At 41.0% G+C, this 24,089-nt stretch overlaps 1 protein-coding gene across 2 annotated transcripts in view; it reads left to right on the top strand.

The window, feature by feature from the left end:
• The window catches only part of Unc13c (unc-13 homolog C), a 426,173-nt gene that overhangs the window by 361,339 nt on the left and 40,745 nt on the right, over positions 1-24,089 (top strand). For both annotated transcript variants that reach the window (XM_063264996.1, NM_173146.2), the window contains 5 exon segments: positions 795-883; positions 5,804-5,953; positions 11,984-12,107; positions 14,946-15,002; positions 19,364-19,444. In XM_063264996.1, the coding sequence (XP_063121066.1) occupies positions 795-883; positions 5,804-5,953; positions 11,984-12,107; positions 14,946-15,002; positions 19,364-19,444 (501 nt within the window).

Raw genomic sequence — 24,089 nt, 5'->3', positions numbered from 1 at the left:
TGCACAGAATACTCAGAGAAAAAGTCAGACCACTGTTCTGCAAAGAAACCCGAGGGCTTAGGGGATCTGCATGTCCTTCTACCTAAAACTCGACAGTTGGAAAATGGACTCAAACGCCTCCCAGTAACGGCATGGGCTTGGCATCCATCATCCTGAAGCCTAAAATGCAAAATGCTCCAAACTTGAAGGTACAGTTAGTGTCTTACATTCTGAACTGTCTTGGATTTCAGGGTTTAAATAACAATTGTGAAGCAAGCAAACCCTAGGCAAAGACTTCAAAATCAGACAAACTGAGACTGGAAGGCCTTCTGGTCCCTGGTGTTTTAGATTTGCAATGCTCAGCATGTTCTCAAAAGTTTCGTTTTTTATCAAATGCTCTTCTAACATACCTATTTACTTATGGTTGGATTAAACACTGAAATATATTTTGAATCAGAGCACATTTTCTATTAGTGTATATAAAACATTGGGTTTTGCAAAGCATGAAATCATCATGTTCTGGGAAGTAATCTTGCCATGCTTTCTGTCCCATCATTGTAAGCAAGACGAGCTTTACCCTCTAGCTCCTACCTCGTTCAGCATGTTATGTGAATCAAACAACATTCTCTCCTATGAGAATCCTTAATGGTTTCCCCAGTTTCCTAGGCCTTTGCATTTGAAGAACAAAAAAAAGGGGGGTATGTCTTTATTGTTGTTTAGAGTCTCCATATTGCAAGCACAACACTTCTCAGAGGAGCAAACAGGAGCTTCTTTCTTAAAACTCCCAAGTGATGTTGTTTATGGTCTCCCTGCAGCTAGACCCCGAAGCTAGCACTATTCTGAAAGAACTTCAAATCAAACTCAATGGGGTTCTGGATGCGCTCAGCGTCACTTATGGAGAAAGGTAAGCGGCCTCACTAATTGCCTGACCGTATCAGGTTTTATTTGAACTGATCACTCACTTTGCTTCAAGACCTGGTCTAAGCATCTTCTCCTCTGAAAAACCTTTCGTGACGCCAGGATCCAAGAATGGTACCTTGCTGAAAGATGTCTGAACATCCTTCGCTTCTGTGGTACTTGCAACGCTTGTCTCTAGGCTATGATGTTGATTTCTCTCCCTTTTCTCTGAAGGCAGAAACCAGCTCATAACCATTTGTAATGCCAGTGTGGACTAGAGAGCAGAGTTCTGGAAAGAATGGAGAGAGGGAGGAAGAAGCAAAAACTTACATAAGAAGCATCCGTTTTGCTGGAGCCTTGCATGCCACTATGCTTGCGTTTCAGAAGGGCAAGACCCAGCTCCGTAACACATTACGTCAGCACGACTTAGGGTTCATGACTCCAACTACCTCACGAGCAAGAGTTTAGAGTCTTTGAACATCCATATTTTTAAGCCAACTTGCCTCAGCTCTGATATGTTTCTAAAGAACGAGAAGTGACCTGATATAAACTTTATTCTGCCCCAGTATGAGAGAGCAATCATTTCACTACCAATTATTAAAACAGGTCTAAATTAAATATACCTTTGAAGAGGTTCATTAATTTAATATAAAATTTGTTTAAAATATTGCTTCAATAAATGTTTGCTTATCCATTTAAATTATGTGATTGGCTTCTCAGTGTGGCTATAAAATTATCTTTATGGTAAAAGCTACCTGCTGAACACCTCTCATCCTCTACTTGGTTTTAGAAAGATAAATGATTTGTAAACATTTAGTGATAACTAAGGCCACACTTACTGAGAAAGACCGAAGGGACTCTGGAAGCACTGTTTTCTCAGATAGCACAGGAGCGCCCCAGACTTAAGAGTCCTCTTGATTGTCAGAGATGTGGTCTCAGATCCTCTAAGCAGAGTAGCGTAGTCTTGCTGGAACCTAACTTCACAGGTCAGACACAGAGCACCCTGTCTGGAGCTTAGGACGCCTGTCCTTCCCTCTGCCCTGCATTAACCTTAGTATCTTGTCTCTGTGCTGTGTTGCCAATGACCTTCATGAGCCTGCTGGTTCAGCCTCACTGCTAATCAGCAAGATGGAGGCTCTCTACACCTTCAGTTGGAATGGCAGGAATTGTTTCAAAGATGTGGGGTTCAGTTGTCCTGGCAGGAGGTGACAGTAATGGGGCTTTGTTTTAGCCCTCTTGGGCTGGCTTCCATGCTAGTTGTGAATTAATGTGCTAACCAAAGAAAAATGTTAAAGAACAATGGGGTGGGGAGCGGGGTGGGGGGCGGGGGAGGAGAGGTTGCCTTCAGCTACAAAAGGCAGCAAGAAATTAGTTAGCGATTTTAGAGGAAGAAAATTGGAGTCTAATAAAGTGAGACCTGCTCGTAACTTTATGGGAAGTAAGATAGCTAAACAGAGCAGAAACTATTTTTGCAAGCTGTCTAAATCCTCTTGATGAGAAAATTTTGAATTTGTGTTTTGTTTAAGAGAAAGACAGAATATATTAGCAAGAGTTATCATCCCAACGATGCTCCAAAGACTAAATTATATACTCAGGTTTGAAAGAATTGAGACAGACTTTGCTTCTGAAGGAAGGATTAATGCTCTCAGGCCTATAGAAGTGCCTTGTTTTGAGGACAGTTTTATAGAGTTTGAAAAGGAAAGCCCTGGGCTGGGTAGATGGCTCAGTGGTTAAGAGCACTGACTGCTCTTCCAGAGGTCCTGAGTTCAAATCCCAGCAACCACATGGTGGCTCATAACCATCTGTAATGGGATCTGATGCCCTCTTCTGGTGTGTCTTACATATAATAAATAAATAAATCTTTAAAAAAAAGAAAGAAAAAGAAAGACCCCAGGGAATGTAAGCTGTAAACCCCAGCAGCTGCTCGGTATAAGAGAAAGAGGAGGGAGAAGAGGAGGAAGAGGGAGAATGGAAATCAGCCATGTGGTGGGAAGGAGAGCTTTGGAGGAAGCACGAGAAAGCCTGAAGTACTAGAGCAGAGACAGAACAAAGGGAAGGCTGTGTCTTTCTGTTAACTCAGTAAATAGGTGGCTTCATAAACCTGAGGCTGTGTTTCTGCAGCCCTGCAAATGACTGTAGAGATTTTTTCCTTTTGGCCAGAATGAAATAGATTTCCCTTAGTGGGTTCTCACTGCTGCTGGATTAGGTGGAAATAATTCAAGGCTGTCTCCTAGGAACTCTCAGGGGCTGGAGAGATTGTTTGGTTCCTTGGGTGCCCAAGAAGGCTTTGGTCATTAGTTATCGGTTCTACTTTTAGCCAAGCTTGTCAATGTCCTTTTCAAACAAAAATGAATAGAATAAGAGAAGACTGATGAGACACAGAAGATCATAGATTTTATCCTACATACCGAAGACTCATAGATGCCCAGTACCCCAATCTTTCATTATTTTTAAAATATCACAATGAATTGAGTTCTGTTAAGGTCATTTGTGTTCTTGAAACAAACGGACCACCCATCATGCTTGCCTTGTAAGAAGAATAATTATTCTATGCTGTTGCTATGATCCGTCACACACGGTTGTGTGAAGCCCATGGCAAGCAGCATAATCAAGTTGCAAAGTCAATCCAGAGAACGACATGAGCCTGCTCCTCTCAGCAGAAGCCTTACAAATAAGGGGAGACCTCACTCCAAAAGCCAATCGCATCTCATGTCATTAAAAAATTTAGACTGTTCTCGGCACCCTCAGCTGTCAGGTTGGTCTAGTGATAATGCCAGGATGAAGGCAAACTGGGCTGGAGCCTTTCATAGGCTCCTGACATCCTTCCAGATCACCTGCCTCCTCCACAGACCAAGCAATTTCATGCCAGTGATGAACTAATATGGTCTAAAAGGTTCAAATCTTGCACCCCTTAAATTTCTGCTTGCACACACATTGTTTACTCACTTCGGTTCTGTCCACGTCTTTACTGGAACCATTAGTGCCTGAAGCTGGCTGGATTAGGTGTAAGTAATTCAAGGACGTCGACTAAGATGCACCTATGTTCTAATTATCCCCATTGTTTGAAGCATCTTAGTAATGCGTGTCAGGCAACCACTATTTTAAACTCCCTCTTGCCACTCTCAGGTAGAGACCATGAGCATCAGTGCTAGAAATGCAGAGAGTGAATAGAAACAGTGCAAGGACGGCTCTCCCAGGCTGTTTAAATCCTCAGTGACGAGACAAGAAGCAGGCAGAAGGGTGTACTCCAGGGGTGCATTCAACCAACCCTTGCTTCTTAATAGCTTTATTATGATGTCATTGACATGTAAAACCTATATACATTCAAGGCACACAACTTGATAATTCCAGATGTGTATCCAGGAAACCATCACCACTTTCTAGCTTCTTCATATATGTGTCATGTCTTCAGGGCTGCCATTTGTCTGTGACAGGGAAACCCAATTTAAGATATATCCTCATATCTCTGCCTACAGAACACACTATCGTAAATGATCAACCCAGTGCTTCTTGAACCAACTACATAGTGCCAGGCATTGTCGTTTGTACCATTGTGCGTGGATGGGTTCTTGGTCTGGAAGAATTCCTAGTTACTGGAGGTAATAGGTAGGAAATAAATAAATGAGTGCATGTCATGTGTTGAATAATGGACATTATCATTAAGAAAAAATACAGAGTGTTTAGGGGGCTGTAACTTCCTTTTGAGCATTCAAGAAAGGACTGTACAGAGTTGACAGCTGGGATTTGCCTCAGGGAAAAGAGATGCCACGGTAGTCATCAACCTCCCCATGGAAGAAAGATCCTAACAGTGCCCATAAGACTTCCAGGGTTACCTCAGACACGGAAGTTACCAAGAGAGCCCAGGGATGCTATTATGCTGAGTTACCACAAAGACCAGTGAAGAGTGGCAAGCGATGACTCTCTAAAGCCACGCATAATCCCTGTTGTCCGTTGTCCTCCTTGAAATGTTTTCCTATTTTTCTATATTCAGCTCTGAAAGCTATTGAGGGCTTTTGACACAGGCAGCAAGACCCGGCCTCCATGGTAGGTGATCTGTCAAGACTTGGACAAAGTGACTGTTGGGAGTGAAGGCTGGTGATAGTTTGGCCAAACGAGCACATTTTGGAGCTTGTAAGTCATCAGATTTAGGGTACCTGGTGCAAGTCTGTGGTTGCTCGGATGGCAGCTGTGAGGAACTTAGACTTGCACGTGGACAGTTTACACAGACAGCTGAATGAAGTGGTATGAAATGCAGGATGTGTGCCAGGGCCACACATGTGGATTTGGAAACAGATGCACTTGTCTAGAGAGGGGCTCTTGGACCAAAGAACTAGTTCAGAGCATCACAGTGTATAATATCTAGAGAGAGCAGAGTTTGGTTTGAATTTCATGTGAACAGTAATGAGTGTTTAGTATGATCATATCTCAAATATCAGAATGAACACATTTACACAAAAATATTTATGATCTGAAATTCAACTTTAATGGGAACTTGGTATTTTTTTTCAATGACTATGAGAACCCTACATGGTAATGGTCAGTTGGTTGGAAAGTTGCTGGAAAGACTGGAGAAAGCAAAGAGGATATGGAGTTACAGAAAATGGGCAAGAAGGCAGGTTCTAATGTCCATAGTCTCTCTAGAGCAGTCACTTCTCCAAATGTCCTCAGAGGCACCGCAGCTGTCACCACCACAGATGGTAGCTGAGTGAACAGCCATCGTGGTTGCGGTGACCCACCTGAAGAGCATCCCTGTCATCTGCTTTGCCTACAAAGTTCATAGTATGTGTTGAGTGCAACTAAGCCCTCAAACAAATGGGGAAGGGAAACAATTCCTTTCGAAACAGTTCAGTTCAGTCTACAGGAAGTAGACTTCAGACCCAGGCAACCTATCGGCTTCTCCTCCAGAGTTTATGTTCTTTACTTTCAGTTTCCAACTTGTAATTGAAGAGTGCATAAAGCAGATGGGTGCCGAGCTAAATCAGATGCGAGCAAATGGAAACAGCGCAGCCAATAAGAACAACGCAGCGATGGATGCGGAGATTGTGCTGAGGCCGCTCATGGACTTCTTGGATAAGACGTGAGTTGCCAGCCCACTTTAACCTTTCCTTATTGCCCAGAATTCCTAACCATGACTGATAATTCTTTTGGGGAGATTTTGGTTTTCTCTGCACAAGGTAACTTTTGAAAGAACGTCTGGGGAAATGATGGCTCAGTAAATAAAATTTGTTAGACAAGCATGAGGACCAGGGACCAGCCTCCATGTAAAACAGCCAAAAGACATGGCTTGAGGGTTAAGAGGGAATACTGCTCCCGCAGAGGACCAGAATTCGGTTCCTAGCACTCACACTGGAAAACTCACAACTGTAACTCTAACTCTGGAATCCTCTTCTGGTTGCTGTAAGAACTTAGGCTCACGTGCACACACCCATATGTGGGCAAATGCAGAAACATGTAATTAAACAGTAGCAGCTGGGCATAATGGTACATACTTTTGATGCAAGTGCTGAGGATACAGAGACCGGTGGATTTCTGGATCTCACCCACCAGTCAGTCTAGCATACTTGATGAGTTCAAGCCAATGAGAGACTGTCTCAAAAACAAAGGTGAGTAGATTCTGAGGAATGACATCCTAAGATTGTTATCTAGTCTTCACACGCATTCACACATGTGCACATATACCACACACACATACACGGATATGTGCATACAACACAGAACAGCACACTTTTAATAGTGTTTAGATGAGCAAGAAGAATGAGAGGAAACTAGTGTTAGTGGCTCACAGGGAGCTGCTGTTCCAAAGCCGAGAAACATTTCAAGTTTCCTGCTCCTCAGATAACACATTGTTTTCAATTCTTTGGGCATACAGGCCAAATTGAATCCAGAATATCTGATTTCTCTTCAGAACCCCACAGGAGGAGAAAATAGCACATGTGTGAAGACAATGAATTCAGCAAAGCCTGACATAATTGGTGCCCACCTGTGTCCGACCCAGCTCTAATCACTGGGAAAGATTAGAGAAAATGCAAGCCCCTGGTGCCTTTGAGATTACAGTCTGTCCAGGGGGTGGGTTAGCATGGAGTGTTTTCAACAACAGCAGCAAAGCTCTGCTCAGAATGCTGGTTGTGGTGGTGTGTGTGTTTTGTGTCCTTCCTGTCTCTAAATCAAAGTTTCTCAAATCTGATATGTTCTAGAACCTAAGCCACAGTTTCAAGGTTTCCAGGTTGGGAAGGCAAGTCTGTGGCATAGACTTTTCTAGCAGATGCTAGGCCTTGGGTTTGTGTAAATGAATTATTCTTAATATAAATGTAAACAGTGAAATAATCTGGCAGCTGTATTTCTTTACCTTATGTTAGTCCCCAGTAACTCCACAGAGAAACCAAGGTTTATTTAAAACTGCACCTCCATAGCTGAACAATTAATGATCTATATTTACTGTCTGTGCTAATCTGGCTGCCTCCCAGACTATCCCATGATACTTGCATATTACTATTGATCTGGCTCTTTGGGCTTCAGGTTTGTTTCCATGATCTCTCTCTCTCTGGACCCCTTCCTTATGGCTCCAAACCCTCCATCCTCGCTAATTTGAATCTCTCTCTATCTCTCCCGTCTCTCCTTCCTCTGGTTGGCAATCCCACCCTATTCTCTATTCTGTTCAGTCATTGGGTGATCAGTATTTATGGACAAGGTAGAGAATAAGTGGTAGGAGCTGTTTGCATGAATTTGAGACAGGAGATTTTGGGTATAAGCATTACACTGCCCTGCCCAGATTGAAACACAGTGTATAAAAACATTATGCCTACAGGTTTACACCCCAGCACTGCAGGGGAAATGAGAATATTTTTTGGAGCATTTCAGATTCCATTTTTTGTGCTTTATCAATAAAAATATTTCAAAATCCCTAAGTTCAAAAATCAGAGACAGCATTCCAGATAAGGTATGAGCTGTACTCAGAATCAGAGCTGGTAGGGGACAAGCAAAATAAATTACTTTTAATACATATGAAAGATCCATGCTACATATGGTAATTTTATAGACATTATCTCATTTATTGTTTTGTGGCAAATTAACAAGGGGATTAAGAATTAAAAAAAGAGATCAAACCAAGCAAAATCCCACAGGAAGAGCCTTTTCGGCACATTCACAGCATCTACTTCAACTCCACTCCCCTTGCTTATAACCAGACTGCAGATGTAAGACTGATGTTCCAGGTGCTTTAATTTCAGTAAGTCTCACTATTCTCTGTAGATAAAAATATTGTGGAGGACAGACAGATGGTCGGCAAGTGTGCAGAAGGCAGGTAGGCGGGAGGATGTATAGGAAAGAAGAAAACAAAGAAATAGAGATGATAAAGGGGAAACGGTGTCTCTTCATAGCTTCAGTTTCTTAGTGAGAATTTTATTATCCACTAAGTGTCCCTTTAGAATCTATCTTTCTATACAGCTCTTTTTTGTCAATAGAGTTCAGTCTCTACAAACACCAGCATTTGGTTCCTGAATACAGAGGTTACACTCAACAGGACTGGGCGATCCTGGTTCTCTTATTTGTCATGTGGGGAGCTCCTTATGGTTGGAGTCACCATTTTTCACTAATAGAGCCTGCGCTTCACATGCTCTGTAACCAAAATTACATCCAGGTGATTTCGATAATACCAAAGGCTAGCAGTGTAATTTTTGGATATGTATAACCAATTATAAAATACAAGAATGGAGAAAGTGAGTTCATTCTAATTTCTAATACATTTAGATAAGTTTACATGCTTTCAAAAATATTTAATGTTTATGAGTATTTGTAAGTATGTGTACCTTACACATGCAAAGCCGTGGAAACTAGAAAGCAGCATCAGATATCCTGGAACTGAAGTGCAGACAGTTGTTATAGACCGGCTGTGTGAGCGATGGAAATCAAACCTGGGTCCTCTAGAAGAGCCATCAGTTCATGTAACCACTGAACTACCTTTCTGGCCCCTATTTTATGTGCTTAACAGTGCACTTGTAATTATACTGGATTATACCATCTAGGTGGCATTCCTTACCATTCTTAGCAACATGAGATCGTGTATAAAGTTAGAATAGAGGTATAACCTTTCAAAATATGTGGAAGTTACTGGACAATATCTAAGACAGAGAGAGTTGTATGAGATATAGAAAGTTGAAAGCTCTCTCTGAGCTCAATTAGATTGTGTAATTTTAGCCACTAGCTAGAGCATGTACTGCTTAGTTTTATGTCAACTTGACACAAGCCAAAGTCACCTGAGAGGAGGGAAACTCAGTTAAGAAAATTCCTCCAAAAGGCTGGGCTACAGAGAAGCCTGAAGAGCATTTTCTTAATTGGTGATTGATAAAAGACAAGAGTAGCCCCTGGTGAGTGGTGCCATCCTAGGGATGGTGGTCCTGGGTTCTAGAAGAAGGCAGACTGAGCAAACCATGGGTACCAAGTCAATAACTAGCACCCCTCCATGGCTCCTGCATCAGCTCCTGCCTCCAGGTTCCTGTCCTGTTTGAGTTCCTGTCCTGACTTCCTTTGATGAGGAATTGTGATGCGGAAGTGTAAACCAAATAAACCCTTTCCTCCTCCGTGAGTTGCTTTGGTCATGGTGCTTCCTCACACAGTAGTAACAGTAACTCAGATAGAGGAGGTATTTAAAGTAAAACACTGGTCTGCTTTCAAGGCACTGACAGTTTTGGAAGAAATAAGAGATACATAAATATACATAATAAAGGGACAGATGACATTTTGTCGGAGAGTGTGAATTTCATTTGAGCTGGGTATTTTAAAGGTAGATAGGATCTAAATGAATACTGATGGGGAACAGACACAAAGAGGTAGAAAAACTTGACTGGGGAACTTTTCGTGAAAAATAAGATCATCTATATAATGATAAATCCCTGTTGCTGCTTATACACACAGCGCTTGGAAACCATCTACTTAATTGGTTCTACATCCTGCCAGTCTGGATAGTTCAGGTTGCAAAGTCTGGTTTATGACTCTGACTACATTAAGAGAGCAGTGACTGGATTCCTCCCTTGGTTTCTATTATTTAAAGCAAACAGTGAGTGCCCAAAAGTCTCCACGGTCATTCTGAGAAAATCCCTGTAGAAATCATATTATATTATATTAGACTATGCCTCTGCAAATAAAACATTCCCCAACATTTTACTTTCTCCCTGACAGCCAGGTACTGCCTAAAATGAGTCATATGTTCTTTTTCCAACTAGGAGAAACCTACAAAGAGCTACAAGTGAGCCACTGGTTTCATTCGCTTTCCCTCTGTTCTAATCTATCTAGGATGAGTTTAGCGTGCCCAGCGTGTGAGCTAGCCACACACACAGCAGCTGGTCTTCAGCTTAGACTTTTTGAAGCTGAAAATTCTAAATCTGCAGCAAAATGGGCCCCAGCTGTGTTCCAAATGTCTTGGAAGCTGTGCAGTAGCCTGTGTGCTTAGTTTCTCACTGTCTAGATGCCCATCTCTGGTTGGCTGGAGGAACTGCCCTTGACACCAGCCTCAAAACTCACCCATAGGGGCTTCTCTGCAACTACATGGGGTTTCTACATAAGATAGTGCTAAAAGGAATACTTCTACAGGAATGTATATCTTAGCAATCTCCCTGTTGGTATCAATTTTGATTAGTTAAATATCACTTATTCTTCACTGTCCATGTCTTTTAGTATGGAAAAATGCTCAGTTCTGCCTATCACAACACACCACCAGTGTTATTATTTCTGAGCCCAAAAGCACTAGGAAGTCAGAGGACTACCATAAAATGTACGTGCTACATCAGCCCTTGTTATATTAGGGTCAAACTGTTGTTACTAAGATTATCATTGAGCCCAAAACATATTGTAGATGGGTGCATTGCTCTCTCCATCCTCTCTGGGCCTTCATATACAAGGATATTCATGACTGATAGGAAGATGCACTTGACTTAGAAAAAGCAGCCTGACTGGGTCTCACTCGATAGTTTCCCTGCTTTGGACACACCTCTAAATGTCTCTGAGTCTATATTTGATTTTTAAAATGAGCATAATTAGATGAGAAATACATGCAGAAGAGTCTTGTAAAGACAAGTGTGTATAGCATGACACAAACACCAGAAAATGTTACTCCTTATCTCAAAGGAGGAAGAGTGAAAGACACAACTTACCTGTTTGTGTTAGCAAACTCTGGGTTCTGGAAGAATTGAAAGACATCTCTGTCACATTGTCATATTGGTCCATGGCCCAGGAATGACAGTAATAAACCCTGGCGACAATGTAGGAAAAGGGAGCACATATTATCCAGCCACTATAAACCAGTATAGAAAGTATATGTGTATGTTTATGTTATGATATATATGTTTATGTATATGTATATGATATATATGTATATGTATATGATGCATATATATGGGTATGTGTGTATGTGATGTGTATGTATACGCATGTGATGTATATGTGTATGTGTATGATGTATGTGTATGTATGTGATATATATGTATATGTGTATGCATATGATGTGTGTATGTGTGTGTGTGTGTGTGTGTGTGTGTGTGTGTGTGTGTGTATAAAGTAGAGTTGCATATGATGCGGCTGCGGCTATACCACTCCTGGGAACATATCTGAAAGATTTCTAGTCAACATGCCAGAGGGACATGTACATGTATATCCATGTTTTTGTAGCACCATCCATGGCAGCCAAGTTATATGATCAGCCCAGGTCTCTAGCAACATATGAATGGAGAAAAAGAATGTGGCACACATATGGAAACACACACAATGGTGTTTTATTTACCAGTTAAAGGCAAATTTTTTGCTCATAGAAAAAGAGATGCTACTATATTCCTCTGATTGCATTTTCTAACAAAGAACCAGATAATGTACAGATGGATATATATGTATGTATATATAATTATATCATATCTTTTTCCATCATTATATGTAGAACATATATTCATATATATATATTTGTATATTACATATTTCTCCTATCAATGGGATCTAGTATTTGAACATTGTAAGGGGCCTGTGGAAGGATTCCGATGTCAGTGTTGAATGTCGGTATCTGATCAGCCTTGTAATCTGATACTTGAGTGAGACTCGAGAGTAAATATTTAATTTTTTTTTTCAGATTAAGTCTTTCAGCAAAAATCTGTGAGAAAACGGTCCTGAAGCGAGTTCTGAAGGAGCTCTGGAAATTAGTTCTTAACAAGATAGAGAAACAGATTGTTCTCCCTCCACTGACAGACCAGACAGTACGTACCTGCAGTGTGGCATCCTCACACACACATCATCCTTTCTCATCATCTTCTATTCAAATGAGTAGTTTTGGTATAGATGAATAGGAATTAATTCATTTGGGGAAATATTTTCTTGGTGTAAAAAGTTTTAACAGTGGTTGTTTAGAGAACATTAAATGGATTAAAATCCATTTTAAAAAATGAAAGTAGCTATCTAAGTTCATATTTGTCATCCAAAACTTCTCTCAAAAATAATTCAGTGGGTCTGGAGATGTGGCTTAGTTGGTAGGGCACTTGTCAAGTATACGTAAAGCCCAGGGCTCCATCCTCAGTACCACATAATTCAGGTGCAGTGAGGGGACACCTGTAATTCTAGTTCTGTGGAGGCAGAGACAGGAGTATCAGAAGTCCAGGGTCATCCTTGGATACATAGAGAGTTCAAGAAAGAGATGGGAAAAGGGAAGAGAGGGAGGATGGACAGGGCTAACTTCAATTTGTAAAGTTATCTAGTTACAGACATTTTTAATTTCTATTTAATTTAATATTACATGTAAATATTTATCATACATAATATTATATATAATTTACTATTACTACAAATCCACAGAGAAGAAGTTGCGGTTCAAATAAAGCCACTATGCTTCTTAAATATTACAGCTAATGAAAGAAGGTCCGGGCAGTGCCGTCATATTTCACTATTCCTTTCAACTTTCCTCTGTTGCCTCCCTGCATGGAGGTTAATAGAGGAGATGGCTTTCTGTGGATTTGAAGCACTTGATTGTATCACATGCAGGAAAATGAAAGAGAAGTCAGAAAAATTGGTCAGCAGCAGGGCTGCACAGTGATCAAGTAGTCACATGGTACCACTTTTCAGTGCACACATGCTGAACCAAGCAATAAAAAAAAAAACTAATCTAGCATAACCTGGAATAATTGATTTTTTGTATGGTGACTAAGAGAGATGAATGAATGCAAATAATAAATAATTATAAAGTACACTAATACACATATCAATACCACTAACCATGCATGTTTGTTCCAGTAGCAGTATATGTGCAGAAAGTATTTTCTTATATGGTGGGCCAAGACATAAGATGGAGATGGTTTTGTTCACTTAACTCCAAGCCATGAATGTATGATTTCTTCCTCTAGAGCCTACATCTGTGGACAGCCAAATCACAGACAAATGTTCAAACCACAAAGAAGTCTTCTTCTGATATAACAACATGTATCTGATAATGCTACAGTGCAAGTTAGGGTTCATGGACTTGATCGGCAGGGGAGTGATAACAGTGAGCTGGAAATATTTCCCATGAGCAGAAACATGGGCATAGAATTTGCTCTCAGTTTGGCTACTGCACAGACCTGTTTCCAACGGAACCAAATATTGGGGATCCTCCACTTAGAAGGATGCATCCAGAAGGGAGTCAATGCATGGCAGACTATCTTTTGCTTGGAGAAGTATTTGGAGAACTATCTCACACACAGCCCTAGCCTGCAAGTGGACTTGGATGTGTGTTTGTTTGTTTTGCATTTTAATCATCTCCATGGCAGCCATCACTTACACCTCAACCTGTCCAAGTGATCTCTTAAACTAACATTTATAAAAACACTTATTTATTTATATCTGTGTGTTGGGGTAAGAGTGTACCTATATACCCACCAAGAGTTTACTATGGCACTCTTGTGGAGGTCAGGAGACAATTCTCACCTCCACTCTGTGGGTTCATGGAGATTAAATTTGAATCATCAGGCATGATGACAACTGCCTTTATGCGCTGGACCACCTCCCTGGCCCACAGTTATTTTTAATGGTTGTTTGGTGAGAAAATTGCTGGAGCTTATGTTATTATTTTCCACTGTTACTTCCTGTATTAGGTTCAGTACATTGTGCAGTATGAAGACTATTGGGTTTCCAGAATGTACGTGTAATGTCACATCAGAAACACCATATAAAACATTTCATTCTGAGGTCATTCCTCGGAAAGTATGTGAGGATCTCAAGGCTCCCTGTGATCGAACTGATTCTATTATCCATGACAAAGTAATATCGAAGTTTCAAACGAGTGTGTCCTAGGCACTACTGTATTTGGTACTAGAAATAAAGAGAATAGCAGAAAAGGTAGAGCAACATAAAAATAATGAGAGTGGTTCCTGTTTATAATGACCATGCGCTCTGTGATGGAAGAGAACAGAAAGGATAGTTGAGAATAGCTCACTCCCTCACTGTGACTTTATTCCCAAATGCTAGTGAATTTGGCCAAACTTGGTAGTTTTTCAGTCACATAGAGTGGTGGACCTGCCCCTGCTGTCTCATTCGGGAGTGCTCTGCACGGCTTATCCAGTCATTTTCAGAGGTGGTGGTAGTGGCTTGCTTGCTTGCTTGCTTGCTTGCTTGCTTGCTTGCTTGCTTGCTTGCTTGCTTGCTTGCTTTTATTCAGGATCCTGATGATCTCCTACTGCAAGAGAACTCGGGGAAGTGCCTGATGAATGCCATACCATTTCAGGAAGAACATCCCTACCTTCTTCAGCCTTGTGTCTCAGGATTTTACACACATTTATTTTGGAGAGTAGAATGAAGGAAGTACCCCTGTGGGAAATGACGTTGGCCCATATGCTTCATTAAACTGATTACCCATACTGCATCTGGTTCTGTAACCAGACTTAGCACTCCCAGAACTGGGACAGGGATGCCAGCCTTGCCCGGTAATCTCTGTTCCATCTTTAGATCCATTATGCACCTCTGACAGAAAACTCAAAATATCATAGTGGAAATAAAAGATACTTTGATCTTGACCTCTACTACTGAAGATTTAATGACTGACCTCCTTTTCTTTTCCTCTCTGTTTCCAGGGACCTCAGATGATCTTCATTGCAGCTAAAGAGCTTGGACAGTTATCCAAACTGAAGGTAAGAAGCTTGAGGAAACAGATTGGCCTTAAGTGGATGACCTAACTATGGCCCTGCAGATGCTGCCCTCCTGCTAGGAACAGCACTTCACACACAGGATGAAAATATGCTCTTCTGTGGCCATACACTTGCTTTAAGAGTTTCTAACCCTGAGGACTGGAGAGAGGGCTCTGTAGTTAGGAGTAGATGATCTCGCAGAGAATTTGGATTCAACTCCAATCACCCTTAGGGTGGCTCACAAGCATCTGCAATGTCAGTTGCAGGGGATCTGACGCCCTCTTCTGGCCCTTATGAGCACTGCACACATGTGGTACACAAACATATAACAGGGAAACACTCATAAAGTAAAACTAAACGATTTGTTTTCAAAAATTCTAACTCTGGAAGCAAGTTATAATGACATATTTGTTTTACTATATATTGAACATGCTTTGAATAAAGTCAAAACTGGAAAGGTCTTGGAATCAGGAAATACAATAAAGAAAAATTAAATTCACCAAAAAGAACACTGAACTCTCAAACATGCTCACCTCCCTATTACAAGTGAAAATCTACTTACAAAATAATCTTTCTCTTCATTATTGCTTGGGATTCCCAAGCCTTTGAATAAGCTGTAGAATACAAACTTCCCTAGTTAAAATATGTTCCAACCTACTAGAATATAGTGATCCAGGCACAGAAGGTGGGCTTCATTGTTTCTAAACCCTGTTGCATGAGCTAAACACTTAGCCTTACAATTTATAGATGTAATTTTTTACAACTCAGAGAAATTTAGTGCTTGATTCTTAGCATTATGGTGAGCATCATGCCACCTTCCACTTTGCTTCGGAGGTATCGGGGGCATTGTTTTATCTCAGAACACAAGATAATCAGCTTACGTGATTATTTACTTGGATAAGGCACGTGATTAAATTTTCAGTATCCTAATGTTATCATCTGCATTACATCTTAAAAAAAACATAACCATCACCTAAAATTGCTTCCCACAAGTACTCCGTGCTGTGGATGGTTGAGAAGGAAGATGGAAAGTAGATGTCAGTCCTACCATTGCTTGGAATCTTGGCTCTTCGCCTCCTTAACATTTTTATTTACCACACTGGGATTTCAGAACCTGACCTTGAAAAGCAGAGTGATAAGGGACTAACGTTTCCCCTGTGAAACCATGAAAATGAAACAGTTTAAATCTCATAAGAAATGTGTGCCCTTCCAGTTGTGTCCAACTTTGATGTCTTTTGGACACACTCTCTTACCCAAGTTTCTGTTTTCTAAGTAGAATGTTCTATCGGCTCTGTTGGCCTCGAGCAAAAGAAAGAACAGCTAGTGTAAGGAGAGAATGAAGTTATTTCCTGAGATCTGAAGGACCAGGCTGACTCTGGTCCCCACGACCGCTTGAGCAGAGATTCTAACCATGTCTGAAGACCCTGCACCTCACTATCTCAGCTCTGCACTTACCTTGTTTGATGGATCACCTGAGCATGCCCTCCAAGGATGCTAGAGAAAAGACACAGATCTTATTTCAAAAAAAAAGAAACAACATAAAGAAAAGGTACCTTCCCTGCCAAAGACCAGCCTCAGTTTAGAGAGGGGTTCAAAGGAAGGGGTGTCTGGGAACAGTGAAACAAGTGACCTAAAATCAAGTCATGGGTCCAAGCTGGTGGCCTATGTTCAGCTTTCCAGATTTCTTTTTCTCTATTCTGCATTTTCTGGAGATCTCTAGAGACCTCTCTCTATATATTCTGCTGGAGACAGTTCTCTAAGCAGTTCTTTTGCTATTCTAAAAAAATTCTCTGGATAGCTCATCTCTTGCAGATCATAAGCCCAGTCTTTTATTTCACATATCAATCCAGTCATTTACTCCAGGTTCCCTTTTGATTATCCTATGAATCAGCATCCTGTGACCCAGCCCCTTAATTCTTACATTTTCTTTTAACATTGCAAAAGAATTTAGAGATTTGTCTGCTTCTGTTAGGCACAGCCTAAAAACTAGCTGGGTGGGGCTTCATACTGAAATTACCATTTCTACCATACCTGGGCCTAACCTTGCTCTGTCCCAGGCTGACCCTGAACTCAGGAATCTGTCTGCTTTTGAAAGCATAAACAAAAAAATTTAGCTACTTGGGATCTCCTGCAATCACTACTACCTAAATTTATCTCCTTCCTTAGTATTTTTCTGACAACTTGGTTCATAACACAGCTGCTTTTCTTCCTTTAGATTCATGAAGCCTCTCATATCATCATATTGTACCCTTATTTTTTGAGAAATTATATATTTTTTTAATTCCTGTGTTTAGAGTTCTTTTTCACAGCCTTAAGGGCTGTCCTGAAGGTCCCAGCATTTACCAGTTTGCTGAGACATTAGCCACACCTTCTCCTCCTGGACTGTCTCTGATTATAATAGAGTCATTAACATTAACAGGAAGGACATTCCTTCAAGGGATGCACATTATTATACAAACAAGTCTTATGCTCACAGCAGCTATTGACACTCATGGAGGCCCATGCCTGCTGACCCTGTCCAGGGACAGGGACCTTGTCATTCTGTCCTTACCAACACCAGGACAGACCTGGCACTTCCCAACTATGTGTCAGGAATTCCCAATTAAGTCTATTGACGCTCTGAGAGAATGTTGCTTTAGCCTAAGAAATAGTATAGGTCAGTTGGCTTAACTCACATACTGACCCTTGTCTAGTTGGTTTAAAATGCAGATTGGATCCCCGGAAAGGCTATGTGCCTTCTGAGTGGGAAGAATAAGGATGCATAGAAAAGATAACAGGCTAGTGCCCTCCATAGGCACCGAGTCATTTTAGTTTTGGTGAATAGACTTAATGACTGAAGGAGAACTGGTTACATCAGCATTGGTAAAGCAAAGGACTGTGCAATGAGAGGAGATGGTCCCTTGTTATACTGCTCTGTTATGGACCCTTCTATCAATCCTCTATGATCTTATGCAAAACAACAAAACCTCAGATTACAGGAAGAAATCTGCATACAAAACAGAGCCAATCACTCTCATGTTATTAGGGTATTATTTTCTTTTTTTAAAAATTAAGCTACTTTTATTTTTAAGATGTTAGTTTGAATGTTGATCCAACTAGAATGATATTAGTGGAAAAATTGTACTGATGGATAATTTCAGAATGCATATACTTTGAGAGATGGATATAGATAGATAATCTTCTTTAAAAAAACAGAATCAAGAAAAACCAAAAAATAATTGTTTTTCTATATTTACTGATTTTCTGTATTAGTATTCCAGTTCAATTTTTCTTGATTTTAGTTTTTATATTTCTGGTCTATAGGATTGAAAATTAAACTACCAGGTATTTACTGAACATCTGACATTACTTCACACTCAGAGACTTTATAATATGTATGCATTATGTAATGTTGCCATTGCTATTAAATAGGATCATGTTTATTTGACATAAAAATAAAATTAAATGTCCCTCAATCTTTTTAGACTATTGACCCAATGTCAAAATCACTTAATAAGATACTCCTGAAATTGTAGGTTAATTGCAGACCTCTTACTTTGACAACCAGAGACACCTTTTTTTGGATGAATTATTGCCAGCAACAATTACAGCCTTGTAGAAACACCGTATATAACTTAGTAATATCTATTTTAAAATATTAGTAAGAACAATCATTGACAAGTATGCTGAGCATTGCTATAAAGACTGAAGCACTCCATAGCCTGGTTTGATTTATTCTCTGAGGCTCTTCCCAGAAAGGGATGAACATCAGGAGGATCTGGGAAAGGGTATCAACTGGAACATTATACTTAAAGCACACGGTGATAATTAGGAAGCTGACCTTGGCCCCCTTAATCTCCTTGATGTCCTGAACTCTTCAGAGGGATAGAGCATAAATCAAGGAATTAAAGCAAAAAGCCTTTGGGACACCGTTTTTAGAATATATTATCTTTTTACTTAACTTTAATTCGTAATGTAAATAATGATATGCCTCTGCCAGACTTTCATATTTTAATTAGGCAGCTTAGCTCTCCTTTGACAAATGGACATTTATCAAAAATGTGAAAAAATGACCAAGATTTATTTTTATATGTATGAGCTTTGTCCCTTCCTGTGTATGAGCATCATGTGCACACAATACCTGCCACGGCCTGAAGAGGGCACCAGATCCCCGGAACTGGAGTTGGATGGTTGTGAGCTGTCATCTAAGTGCTGGACACAGAACCCGGGTCCTCTGCAAGAGCAGTGAGTGCCCTTAACTGCTGAGCCACCTCCCCTGAAGAAGATACTTTAAATAGGAAATGGAAACCATATTCATTCTGTTTGAGGGTAGCTAAATAAATGTACCTGCCATTTTTCTGAGCAATTTGTAATCTGTCTTCCAGGAGCACATGATCCGAGACGATGCCAAGGGTCTGACACCAAGACAATGTGCAATAATGGAGGTGGTCCTGGCCACTATAAAGGTAGGGTCCATATCATGGTAATTCATGGGGGGAACCTCAATCTCTCTATGGTGAAGTCGATACTGCGTGACCGTCCCAACTTGCTGACTCCCACTTATTCATGTACCTTACCTCATCCACACTCTTATTTTTCTACCTCTTGCTCTGAATCTCTCCAGGAAATGTGAGTGGAACTGACATCATCACATATATTCTCTGAGAAAGACATATACTCTCCCCCATTCAGTTAAACAGATGGTTCAGGAGGATCTTGAGTTAGCATAATTTGTATTTAGGATTTCTATGCTTATGGAAGTAAGTTTTAAATTACAAACCTCCTACTCTCTCTTCATAATACAATAACATTTCATTTTGAATTCCACTGAAAACCCAGAAGTCTTACACTCTAAGCATTAATCTCACATCCCAAGGACTGACAAGAAATACTATAGCAAAAGTTAAATGTATATGGGTTTCAAGGTGACTTAAAAGTACTTTCTTTCCAAATAACTCTATGTGCACATGCGCATCTGTGAGTGTGTGCCTCTGTGTGTGTGTGTGCGTGTGTGCTTGTGTACATGTATGTATGTGTGTGTGTATGCGTGTGTGTGTGTGTGTGTGTGTGTGTGTGTGTGTGTGTGTGTGTGTGTGTGGTGTATTAAAGGGTTGGAAAGGTAAGTTAATGTCTACTGATTTCGCTCCTCATTGAAGGAGACATGGATCATCTTGCACACTAGGGTAACAAAGCTGCTGGCTACTTTGCCTCTCCCACCTCATTGTCCTGAGTCACGCTCCATCTCCACCCCACCTGGTGTTGTAAAATGATATGGAGAGGTGACGATAACAACAGCAAATACAGAAAAGAATCAAAACTAATTTTTTTCTGAAAGTTTTCAAAAAATTTGAGTAAGAATTGCCTGATATGTAGAGTCACGGGGATTTTCTCGGTGATAAGAAACTACTGCTAGAAAGGAGACACTCTAAAACATATTCTGAGAGAAAAATAAAACTTTAGGGTTTGAGTTCACCCCCTCCTGGATTTTACAAGAACAATTCATGCTTTGGTGTGAAAAGAATGGAATGTGTTCTGTAGAAATACTGGGTGTCAATCAGTGTATTGATCAACCTGACTTCTGTCTCTGATCTAATCCTCTAATTATCCTGGCTGGGACCACATGCCCACCTCCTGCAGGTTGAATTCTCCCCGAAACTGTAGGACAATCTCCATCCTCAAGTGAATCCATCCTAGCTACATCTCAATGCCCCAGATAGTCTAGCATCTACGATTGGTGTAAATGTATAATACAGTCTCTGCCACAGATAGTCTAGCATCTACGATTGGTGTAAACCCCAGATAGTCTAGCATCTATGATTGGTGTAAATGTGTAATACAGTCTCCGCCCCAGATAGTCTAGCATCTATGATTGGTGTAAACCCCAGATAGTCTAGCATCTACAATTGGTGTAAATGTATAATACAGTCTCCACCCCAGATAGTCTAGCATCTATGATTGGTGTAAATGTATAATACAGTCTCAGCCACATGGCGCTCTTGGGTTCTTTCGGAACCCAACTCTCCTGTTGCCGCTGTTCCTGAATCATCACTCTCCAGGACTGGAGTCTAACTCCGGTCCTTCAGAGCCTGTGGCTCGCGGTTCCCTTCATCCCTGAATTCCATCATGCAATTCCAACAGGAATTGGCCTTGTTAAGCCCACTGTGCCTGCTAGGACATTTTCCTGACCCGATGGTCTATCTAGCTGCCTAAGTTTTTACCTGAATTCCGTCATTAGCGTTTCCAAGCTATAACTCCAAGGACTAACTCTTTAGTGGCTGTCTAGAGCCCAGTCAGAGAACTCTACAACACACAACTGATCCTTGGGTGAAAGATGTTCTTAAAGCAAAGCAGCAGCAAGGTGCCACCCGGCTGACTCCCAAAAGCTGTTGAAAAAATGACCCTTCATTCTTTGTTAGGTCAATTCCATCCAGGAGGCTGGGGATGGGAAAGGAGTATGGGGGGGGGGGGTTGCTGAGGAGTTCATAGAAGACAAACAGAACTGGAGGTAGCATTTGTCAAACCTTTCCCATGTGTGCACTACCTCATCTGATTCTCATAGATACCCAGCACATTAGATGGAGCAAATTCCTATTTCCTTCTTCCCTAGACCTAGGTAACATTGTTATTTGTATTCAACGTGCAGCCAGATAGCTGAGACCGAGTTTTGAATGGCAGTACAAGCCTCTGAAATCCTATGCTACACTCTGCTCCATTATCCAATTTCAGTGACAACTTCTCAGCAACACTTACCTTAGCATTGCACAGTGTTCAGACTTTACATAGTGAATTTAGAATCCAGCTGCTTATAGAAAGAATAAGATAACCCACCTTCGTCTGCAGCATTGCCATTCAAAAGTCATTCCCTGAGAGTTCACTGTACATAGAAAGGATGACGAATAATGAAGAAGTAGGTGGAGACCAAGGTTCTTTGAATTAGGAACAGAAATAACAACAATCAAGACACAGAAGTACTTGGTCAGAGTCCAGGGGAATGCAGAAAGGACAGTAAATGGGTTTTCTTTAGTTGTCTATGATGACATGCTCACTCACAAGGAGGGATGCCAGGGGATTGAGGAACAGAAGGGAGAGGAAACTGTGGAAGAAGCCAGAATGCCCGGATTTTTTTTTTAATTTTTTTATTATATATTTCTTTATTTACATTTCAAAGGTTATTCCCCTTCCCGGTTTTAAAGTCCATAAGCCCCCACTCCCTCCCCTCCCCCTCCCCCAAATGGGTATTCCACCTATACAACCCCCTTATTGCCCTCCCCCATATTCCCCTGTACTGGGGGTCCAACCTTGGCAAGACCAAAAGACTCCCAATTCCAATTTGTCAGGAGAGGGGAAACTCACTGCTGAGATCACGCTTACAAGAGGAATCAAGATGTGTAGAAAATATTTTTAGAATATCTATCAAATAGTATCTTTAAAAGACCTCTGCAGATTAAAGGGAGACCGTGCTCATATCTAAGTCTGCATAATGAGTTATCAACTTGAGTTTGCCAAATGTATGTTACGGTTTTAAGTAAGAACTTTGAAGATGGGAATCTGCAGCCAAAATAGTACATGGAACCAAAAGGAAACCCCCCTGTGCAAACAGTGAGCAAAATATTTGCATGTTCTAGTACTTCCATAAAAACAGACTGTGAGTGATCAGCAGTGATGGGTCAGAAGGGGTGGTTATGGGATTTTGTTGGGATTATAAAGGGAACGGTGTACTCATCATTCAGATAAGGTTTTTTCCTGATTTTATATTTAGAAGTATAATTTTATTCCCACGACACACAGCCAGGTCTGAAGGACTTTGTTTTCTGCAGTTTCAGAGAATGGGAGTGGGAAGGGGGTTGAATCTCTGTACTTTTGTTTAAGATAAAGCACATGGTGCTTCAACGCTACCCTTTCCAACCCCTAGTCAGAGAGGATAGATACGTCCACCCTGGTATTAGTGAAGCCAGAGTTTTAAGGAGTCCGAGGTGGAAGACTTTGTCGGAGGATGACTGTGACGATGCATACAAGTCAAATGCTTGAAACTGAGGCAGAAACTAGGTCACTGGCAAGTAGAATATCAAGATAGTAAATGACTCACATGTGATGGTCCCACTCACTGCTGCCTGAAGGTTCAGTGGGAGACTAGATGACTTCTCACTAGAGAGTTTGTGGCACACACAGATCTCTTCAAAATCTTAACTTTCCTGTCTCCTGAGAAGTGCTGCATGGTGCACTCTTTCCGTCATGAAAGCCAGGGTCCCACAGCATCTACAGTGTTTTCCTTCCTTTCCTGTCAGTGCCTTCCATCTACTCAATGGATGTCACTATGAAGTCTGACTTCTTTTCAGCTTCTTTTCTCTGGCAGTAGTTCAGGTTCTGAGGGTCTAGGGCCACTGCCTTCTGATTTCCTACTTAACCACAGCACCTTATCCCTGTAAAAGCACAAACCACTAGGGTTCATTAACTCTCCCGGAGATGCCCTTGTGGGAGGCAGCGCTGCTTCTACCCTGAAGGAATGTCTACTCTAGATTAAAAGTGGGAGGGGTGGAGCAGGTGGTTCCAGTGCTGGTTGAAGAGCACAGACAGGAAGTGGCAACAGGGACCGAAGGGAAGGCTCTGTGATTAAGAGCACTTATCTCTTCTAGAGGTTCTGAGTTTAGATCCCAGCACTCGCATTGGGTGGCTTATAAACATCTGTAACACCAGTCTGAAGGGCTCTAATGCCCCTTTCATGTATACACAGACAAACTCACTCACCTGAATAAAATTAAAATCTTTGAAAAGAGGAAGAAGGTAGTCAAGATTGAGAAAATCTCCTCAGCCAGGAGGAGTCAGGAGTTTGGGAAGACCTGCTGTGTTCTGGAAGGCTGTATGGGATGTCACTGGGTTGATTGGAAGTTTTATGTGGGAAACATTCACATAATTTACAGCATGAACATAGAAAGAAAGGCATTCACCATAGAAAAGCCCACAACTGGAGTATGGGGTCCAGACTCAACTACTTGGAGGACTGGGAATTGGCATATTGAAGCAACGTAAACTGGGATTGGTTGACATTAAATGTCTGAGTTGAAAGTCAAGTCATTTTGTGTCCCCTTATAAAAGAGAACTCATTGGTGACCT

This window comes from Rattus norvegicus, chromosome 8, assembly GCF_036323735.1.
Source record: "Rattus norvegicus strain BN/NHsdMcwi chromosome 8, GRCr8, whole genome shotgun sequence".
Lineage (NCBI taxonomy): Eukaryota > Metazoa > Chordata > Mammalia > Rodentia > Muridae > Rattus > Rattus norvegicus.
This window is presented reverse-complemented; position numbering and strand designations above follow the sequence as displayed.